Source organism: Sinocyclocheilus anshuiensis, unplaced genomic scaffold (assembly GCF_001515605.1).
Source record: "Sinocyclocheilus anshuiensis isolate Anshui unplaced genomic scaffold, SAMN03320099.WGS_v1.1 scaffold1598, whole genome shotgun sequence".
Classification (NCBI taxonomy): Eukaryota; Metazoa; Chordata; class Actinopteri; order Cypriniformes; family Cyprinidae; genus Sinocyclocheilus; species Sinocyclocheilus anshuiensis.
Genome location: NW_015542438.1, coordinates 53728 through 62930, shown reverse-complemented (window position 1 = coordinate 62930; position 9203 = coordinate 53728). Strand labels below are relative to the sequence as shown.

Genomic DNA, 9203 nt, shown 5'->3' with positions numbered 1-9203 from the left:
GATCGGAGCGTGTGTGTGTGTGTGTGTGTGTGTGTGTGTGTGTGTGTGTGTGTGTTCAGGGCATCGGCGGGCCGGAGGCCTACATCGCCACTCAGGGGCCGCTACCCAACACTGTGCTGGACTTCTGGAGGATGATCTGGGAATACAAGGTCACGGTGAGTGAATCTGCTGCCACAGAGAGACTGTGTGAGAGTGAGTGAGTGTGTCTGTGACTGTGTGTGTTTGAGTGTTTGAGTGTTTGTGTGTGTGTGTGTGTGTGTGTGTTCTCGTAAGTGACGCATGACTTCTGTTGCGCAGGTCATCGTGATGGCGTGTCGAGAGTTTGAGATGGGGCGGGTAAGAATGATTTCAGTGTTGATTCTCTGCTTTAGTCGTAAAAGCTTCGACTCACAGACTCAAACACGTTCTTCACTCGCTTTCCTCTGCAGAAAAAGTGTGAGCGTTACTTCCCGCTGTTTGGAGATGAACCTGTGACATTCGGCCCCTTCAAGATCTCCTGTGTGAGTCCGTTACACTTCCCAGCATGCACCACTCTCTCGTCACATGACCTCGAGAGAAGCGTGTTGAGTCTGCGGCTGTGACGACAGACGTTATTGTTCACGATGGGATGTGAAGCGCGTTCACACTGAAACTCGTGACTTAAACCGGATTGTTCTCAGTCACAAGTGAAGCAGTGAACAGCTGAAGGGCACTGAATTAGACATCTTCAAACGTGGTCTGAAGAACTTCATGGCCTGGTTTCACAGACAGGGCTTAGACTAAACCAGGATTAGGCCATAGTTCAATAAGGACTTCTAAGTAATTTTTTATAAATGTACCTTAGAAAATACATCACTGATGTTCATCTTGGGACAAAATAAAGGCAGTGATATATTTTAAGATCAGTCGGTGCAACTTTCTTTCAGTTGAAACAACTCAGACTTACATTTTAGTCTGGACTAGGTTTAAGCCTTGTCTGTGAAACGGGGGGAAATGCGGGAATAAGAAGAATCTGGTTTCTCTTCAGTTTGACCAGATTTTACTTAGGCCATGTTATGGTTGAAAATGTGGAAATACGAATCTATAGTTTGTTTGTTAACAGATTTAGTCCCTGTTATGTTCGTTCATGATTCATGTTTGTAGATTTGTGTACCACTGCTCTTTACTCACGTCACAGAAAACACAAACTGTATCAAATGCATCAAGCAGATCCATGCAGATCTGAATAAGTAAATAACAGCTGTACTTAACTAACCTCAGAACTCTATTCAGAGTGTCTGATATGGGCTTGTTTTTTTGTTCAGGAGTCTGAGCAGCCGCGGACGGATTATTTCATCCGCACACTCGCAGTGGAGTTCGATCATGTGAGTCTTTATTTCTGTCTGTCTGTCTGTTGTATCAGGACAGTTTTTAACCATCAGTCTGTTTCTCTCTGGTCTGTCAGGAAACCCGGCGAGTGACGCAGTTTCATTACGTGAACTGGCCCGATCACGACGTCCCGTCATCCTTCGATTCCATTCTGGACATGATCGCTCTGATGAGGGAATATCAGGAGCATGACGACATTCCCATCTGTGTCCACTGCAGGTATGCGATCTGCTCATCATGACCTCACGTCTGATCTTCAGTCCCATGAGCCTCGAGCAGCAGCTCCATCTCCATCACGACATGTTAGCAGCACGACTGATCGCTAGCGCTGACGTTCTCTGGCTTTATCTTGATGGCCAATCATCACTGCTGAAGGACAGGCTGAGGTTCAGGTTTAGTCGGGTTTATGGGTGTTGGTTTAGCACGAGCCTCAGAGTTTCATAGGAAATGACTGGGTAGCGTGTCTGATGTTAGCGTGTGTTCTGACTGCAGATGTGTGCTGTATGTGTTGACAGTGCTGGCTGTGGACGCACAGGAGCCATCTGTGCCATCGACTACACGTGGAACCTCCTGAAAGCTGGGGTAAGACACACACACTCACACTCACACTCACACACACACACACACACACACTCTCACACACACACACACACACTCTCTCACACACACACACTCACACTCACACACTCACATGCTCACACACTCACGCGACACTCACACACACACACACACACACACACACACACACACATATAGTCTAACCACTGAAGGACTGGCATCATTGTGAATTTATTTTGCAGAGAATTCCTGAAGATTTTAACGTTTTCCAGCTGATTCAGGAGATGAGGACACACCGGCATTCAGCAGTTCAGACCAAAGTAAACTACACAAAACACCAGCTATAGACTGTAGCAGAATATCATGCGTTACAAACCAGCGCAGGATTGATTCACTAGCCTCCTGTGTCCCTCTGTACATCAGGAGCAGTATGAGCTGGTTCATCGAGCGATTGCACAGCTCTTTGAGAAACAGCTGATGCTTTTGGAGAGTCCATCAAACTCTGAGCTCACAGACGGGATGGTAAGACCACAAACACACACACACACACACACACACCACACACACACACACACACACAGAACTGTAAGTGTCTGTTTGAGGCTGTAATATCTTCATTCTGTCCTTTCCTCCTCTATTTTCATTTCTCTGTTTGTAATGTAGAAGTTCTAATGTTTTACATTCACGTGTTTGGTTTGTCTTTGTTCTGACACACACACACACACTGCAGGAAGAGGGCAGCCCGGAAAAACCCGTTCAGAATTCAGATGAGGAGAGATGGGACACGCCCCCTCCCAAACCACCCCGCATCCGCAGGTGAGACTCCGCCCCTCGGTACACGCCTCCAGAATCTCATCAACCTCAAACCTCCAAATGCACTGAGTGAAGAAACTTAGAAACATACTCGTTTCACAGAGTGTACATGTTTATCAGTGCAATTTTATTTATTTTAGAATTTAGAGTATATGTGACCGGTGCTGGCAAAATGATTCCCAATGAGCAATTTTTCAAAATTCTCCATTAAAAGACCTTCAAAATGACATGATTTATTGGAATCAGACAAAAATGGACTGAGCTACACCTGTTTGAAGTCGATAGTCAATTCTGAGAAAAATCGAGTTAAAGTTTTCTAAAGGTTCCAAAGCGTTGCATCTTTTCCTCCAGTTCTTTTCTTAATAATAATTAATTACTATATTAATAATCACAATATAGCTATTTTTTATTTTATCTTTGATATTTTAAATTAGAATCGATGCAAAAAAAACAGTATACAAATATAAAGAAACAAATATTGCATTACCTTTTTCATTTTACATCTAAACAAAAGCATTCAAATAAGAAAAACATAATCAAATGTAAAAATACCTTTAGTGTGTTTATTACAAATAAATTGATTATTAAAACTACAAAAGCAGTTCAATCAAGAGCAGTGAGTGATTCCCTCTTTTCTTTTATCGTTAGATTAACATTAATGAGACAGACAGCCTGTATATAAAGACATGCTGTAACGCACGGATCTAATATAATGTTACACATCAGATGTTTTTCCCCAACAGTTCCCTAAACGTTCACTTAAGACAGAACAGATTATGTGTGCGTGAATACTTAAATACTGTAATTCTGTGTATATTTATCGGGATTGTGCTCTTTGGATGACAGTCAGCGCGAGAAGCGAGCAGAGAAAAGGTACAAATAAAGAGAATTTTAGATGTTTAATTACTATTTGGAGCATTGGGATTGCTAGATGAACTCATTTTTGTGAAAACATCAACTTTGACTGAAATCTACATTTTTAATTTTTCACTTTTTTTTCTTTTTTTTTGCGTGCAGCTCAAAATTAGCCCATGCACATTCACACTCATTTTGCCACCACAGGTCACATGTGTAGTACTGGAGTATTAGTATTTAGACAATATGTGACCCTGGAGCACAAAACCAATCATAAGGGTACATTTTTTTAAATTGAGATTTATACATCATCTGAAAGCTGAATAAATAATTTTTCATTATTTAAATAATCTAATCATTGATGTGTGGTTTGTTAGGATCGGACAATATTTGGCTGAGATACAGCTATTTTAATATCTGGAATCTGAGGGTGCAAAAAAATCTAAATATTGAGAAAATCATCTTTAAAGTTGTTCAAATGAAGTTCTTAGCAATGCATATTACTAATCAAAAATTAAGTTTTGATATATTTACGGTAGGAAATTTACAAAATATCTTCATGGAACATGATCTTTACTTAATATCCTAATGATTTTTGGCATAAAAGAGAAATGGATAATTTTGACCCATACAATGTATTGTTGGCTATTGCTACAAATATACCCCAGCGACTTAACACTGCTTTTGTGCTGCAGAGTCACATATGTATTTCCTGTCATCTGCTGTGTTTTCCACATAAACTCGTGTCCTGAATGAATCTGTGGAGGGTCAGCTCATGTTTGTTGTCTCTCAGTAATCAGGCCGAGGGCGACGTGAAGGAGGAGATTCTGCAGCCTCCAGAGCCACGGCCCGTTCCTCCGATCCTCACGCCGTCTCCGCCCTCGGCCTTCCCTACGGTCACAAACGCACGGCAGGACAACGACCGCTACCATCCCAAACCCATCCTGCACGTGCTGGCGTCGTACCAGAACCCCGACCTCAACGAGAACTACAGCAAGCCGGGGCAGGACCGCCGGCTGGAGTGCACGCTGAGCATCGAGATCAAGACGGTTCCGCTGCAGGAGGGCCCTCGCAGCTTCGAGGGGAACAGCGCTCTGCAGCGCTCACACGCCTTCAAGCGCTCCAACACCAGCTCCGTGTGTGAGGAGAGCGACGAGCCTCCGCGACCCAACCACCTGCCGCTGACGGAGGAGAAGGGTCAGTCCGAGCCCGGCCGGACCGCGCTGAGCTTCACCGACCCGCTGCACTCCGACTGCCCCGACACTCTCTCCACGATAAGCAGCACGGCTTCAGCGGCACAGCAGAGCACTCACCCCCCCCGCAGAGTCACGCCGATGTCCATCGCAGGCCAGAGCCTCCCCACACACACCTCAGGTACGTACTTACACACACGCGCACACACACACTCACACACACACACACGCACGCACGCGCACACTCTCACACACACACACACGCACGCGAATATACAAGGTCAGATAAGCTGACAACTTAAAGGGACTGAAAGAAAAACGGGAAAAGGTGCTTCTGTTCCGAGAGAACCGTGGATTACACAGTTGTCCACTTCCTAAAGACTGGACTCAAAGCGACACAGACTCCTGTCACAGTGACAAATCGGTCACTTCCTGCTCGCATGTGCCAAGTGTGAGTGAGTGTGTGTGTGTGTGTGTGTGTGTGTGTTTGTGTGTGTGTGAGTGTGTATATGTGTGTGTGCAGAGATGCTCCTGGGATCTTTAGGTCACCTGATCAAAGCTTGTTTTCTGCCTCTGAGCTGTGCTAATGTGCTAATGCTGCCTGTCTAGGGCACTCAGTAAATTTGTGGGGCTGAAGGCATGATGGTAGTGTGATGATCGGGGGTCTGGGCTGGCGGGCTCGTGTCAGGTGTTGATGCTGCGTTCAGCGGTGTGTGTACGTGTGTGAGAGAGAGCTCTGGTTGGTAACGGTGCTCTCTTTGCCCAGACTGTGACGACAGTGAAGATTGGCCCCCGCCTGTTCCTGAGCGAACCGCTGAGTCCTTCCTAATGGCCACAGGTGTGTCTTTACTGTGTCCAGCCACACGAGGGCAGCAGAGGCTCTGAGACAGAAGCACAGCGCATCACTTCCTGCTTCTGTAGCCAGCGGGATCCTGTTCCACTGCGCACAGAATCCAGACAATGGATTTACTAACATTGAAACTAACATTGTGTGTTAGTTTCGTCCGGTTGCTCTTGGTGAACATCAGTGTCATGACACACACACACACACACACACACACACACACACAGTGAACCTCAGCCCTCTGTTACGTCTTGCAGCGACTGAAGTGATCATTCTGAAATATAAATGACAAAAAGTGGTTTTGACCAAATGCTTTTCAATAAGTATGTAGATAAAGGGTTTCCTATGTTTCCCAGCATGCCAGGTTGTTTTAGTGCATCTGTGTTAATGGTGAGTCAGTAGCCGGTGTGTGTGTGTGTGTGTGTGTGTGTGTGTGTGTGTGGATTTTGTGAGTTTGAAGAGCATTGATCACTGATGGCTCATTAAGGGCTCAGTCGTTAAACTCGTGTGTGTGTGTGTGTGTGTGTGTGTGTGTGTGTGTGTGTGGATTTTGTGAGTTTGAAGAGCATTGATCACTGATGGCTCATTAAGGGCTCAGTCGTTAAACTCGTCTGTTTCATTAGTGAGGTGATAGTGTGTCGTCAGAAAGCCGCTCGTTCTCATGTCTGTCTGAACTTCCTGTAACGTTTCCCTCGTGTTCATTCAGAGCCCGCAGATGTGAAGCCGCCGCCGGCCGAAGCGTCGTCACAGGTGAGACGAGTCTGTTTCTGCTGCGAGCGACTGAGAACGAGAGCTTTAACATCTGTCTCTTCTCTTCACAGGCGTCTACAGACAGACAAGCTCCTGCTAGTCCTCCAAAGACCGGTACGTCACGCAGTCTCGTCATCAGAAGTGTCCGTGTGCAGCGGTGCATGTGGAGACTGAGCCAGTGCACTAGGTGGCGCTGTGTGTGTCGAGCTCGTCCGTTCACACTCATCGCGGTCCAGTATACTTTATACGCTGTGCGCGAGACGTATACCCGGGCTTTAGAGCTGCCACCAGATTAAATCACATCATATTATCAGCCAAAAACACTTCCTGTTCAGCAGCACTTCCTGCAGACTTTTATTTTTACTGAATCTCTCGGTGTCTCGCTTTCACTCGTCAAGCTTTATAATGGCAGTGAATGGCTGTTATTTTTCATCAGTCCAAAAGAAGTGCAATACAGCGCATCCATCCATAATAAACAGTGCCTCACAGCTCTGGGGGGTGAATAAAGGCCTTAGTAAATCGATGCATTTTTGTAAGGAAAGTATCCATATTTAAAACTTTATAAGCAGTAATCTGTAGCTTCCACTAAGTGTCATACGTTCACACAGCGTAGTGTTACTCCGGTGATTAGAGACGAACGTGGAAGTGCAGCAGAGAGAGCAAAACAAAACGCCGGCCACGAATGAGAAGTACAAAACGAGGATTTGTAAAGTAAAAAATTTGGGAGGATTTCGATATAAGCCAAGAGGAGGCTGGTTTTCCTTTGCTAAAGTAAGGAAACTTTGCTTCCTTTGCTCCTGTAAACAAACGTAGGTTCTCGTGAGACCAGCATGTTCTCATCCGCCGGAACGCCGCTCTATTGTGAGCGCTAAGGATTAGAGATTACTGTTTATAAAGTTTTAAATATGGATATTTTTTATTCTTATTATGGATGGATGCGCTTTATTGGACTGTTGAAAAATAACACCCATTCACTGCCATTTAAAAGCTTGGAACCGAGCCAGGACGTTTTTTAAAGTGACGTGACATGTGGACAAGTATGGTGACCCATACTCGGAATTAGTGCTCTGCATTTAACCCATCCAAAGTGCACAGCAGTGAACACACACACACACCGTGAACACACACCCGGAGCAGTGGGCAGCCATTTTTGCTGCGGCGCCCGGGGAGCAGTTGGGGGTTCGGTGCCTTGCTCAAGGGCACCTCAGTCGTGGTATTGAAGGTAGAAGAGAGCGCTGTACATTCACTCCCCCCACCTACAATCCCTGCCGGTACGAGACTCGAACCCACAACCTTTGCGTTACGAGTCCGACTCTTTAACCATTAGGCCACGACTTCCTATAACTCCGATTGGATTTGTCTGAAAGAAGAAAGTCATATACACCTGGGATGCCTTGAGGGTGAGTAATTTATGGGGTAATGTTCATTTTTGGGTGAATATGCCTTTAATGTCAGAGTGGGTTTATTGTGACACCTTCTGACATTCACAGGTGCCGCCGGCTGCTCAGTTAATTCCTTACTGTTTACACAAAGATATGATTTTTATTATAATGAACAGTGTTATTATTATTATTACACAAAAATAATATTTTCATTCACTTGCAGCATTTCAGTGCGTTGTGGTTGAACACACAGCTTTATTTGAATGTTAATGTGCTTTTGTTAGCCGTTAGCAGCCGCTCCGAATCTCCAGCTGTATCTCAGAGATCAGCCGCTGATCGCACTCAGAGACACTCGGTCTGATTTCTCCCATAATGTGATGAAATAGAAGCCTGACGGCAAAGATGTGCATTTGTTTAACAGTGATGTTTTTCTAGATGCTGAGCAGAAGAACGGAAAGGGCCGAGATTCACCTCTGAAGGACAGGAGAGCAGAGACGGAGATTGGTGAGTGACCAGAGCAGACCAGAGCTTTTCTGTAATGATCTGTGAGTTTCTCTCAAGCGTCTCTGTGCCGCAGGATTCAGCAGCCGCTGCTCGCATCCCAAAGGCCCCCGGGAGCCTCCGTCGGAGTGGACGTGACCGCGGCACCCATCCGCTCCACACTCCACGCTCCTCTTTCTTCTATAAGTGCCACTGTAGACGACGGCGCCTCTTCTCTGACTAACACAATCAGTAAAGCTACAAAGATAATCTACCATGATGCACCTCGCTGCCATGGACTCGCTGTGCTGGTGCTCCGGGACCAGAACCTGCCTTACTCCTGCTGCGGGGCTGGACCCGTTCTTCTGCAATAGTTTAGACTGAGATCAGACGGCGCGGGCCGGAGTTCACAGGGCGAGCCGTAAATGATGATGATGATGATGATGCAAACGTACTATCACTGAATATATTATTGCGATGTAAGACGTCTGTGCATGAAAGCATCTGGTGTACCTCAAACTAAGTTATTTGCCCTCCTGTTACAACAAAAGCTTTCGGGGCTGTGTTTTCTTTTCTGGCCCTTTCTTTGCGTATCGGCCGCTTCACGAGACGCTGCGGGCTGGAGATTGTATTGTTGATGCTTTTTGTAAATTGTATTCTAGACATTATTTTTGTATATGCCATTTTCTCACTTCACAAACGACTCCAGACAGCTCGCCCGTGCCTTTTTTTACTGTGTGTGTGTTTGAGACGCAGAGGGAGAATGTGTGCGAGTTACGTAACCTCACATTTAAACCTCTGGGATTTTACTTGACCTTCCAACACAGACCTGTCAATCAATCAATGTCAGTAAAACATTAGGAGGAAAAATGTCTTCTGCTGCTTTATTCTCAGTGCATACTGTGTGTGTGAGAGTGTGTGAGTGTGAGTGAGTGAGTGAGTGATTGTGTGTGTGAGTGAGTGAGTGAGTGATTGTGTGTG

At 45.6% G+C, this 9203-nt stretch overlaps 1 protein-coding gene across 2 annotated transcripts in view; it reads left to right on the top strand.

Moving 5' to 3' along the window:
• The window catches only part of LOC107693581 (protein tyrosine phosphatase non-receptor type 12), a 17686-nt gene extending 8594 nt beyond the window's left edge, over positions 1-9092 (top strand). Inside the window, exons 4-17 of one of the 2 annotated variants that reach the window (XM_016493023.1) lie at positions 60-155; positions 298-336; positions 429-500; positions 1284-1343; positions 1424-1566; positions 1863-1929; positions 2148-2225; positions 2329-2427; positions 2636-2721; positions 4367-4947; positions 6317-6360; positions 6432-6474; positions 8178-8246; positions 8320-9092. In XM_016493023.1, the coding sequence (XP_016348509.1) occupies positions 60-155; positions 298-336; positions 429-500; positions 1284-1343; positions 1424-1566; positions 1863-1929; positions 2148-2225; positions 2329-2427; positions 2636-2721; positions 4367-4947; positions 6317-6360; positions 6432-6474; positions 8178-8246; positions 8320-8381 (1539 nt within the window). In that variant the 3' untranslated portion in view covers positions 8382-9092. The remainder of the gene's footprint in view (positions 1-59; positions 156-297; positions 337-428; positions 501-1283; positions 1344-1423; positions 1567-1862; positions 1930-2147; positions 2226-2328; positions 2428-2635; positions 2722-4366; positions 4948-6316; positions 6361-6431; positions 6475-8177; positions 8247-8319) is intronic. The other variant, XM_016493024.1, reaches the window with a different exon arrangement.
• The last annotated feature ends 111 nt before the right edge of the window (positions 9093-9203 follow it).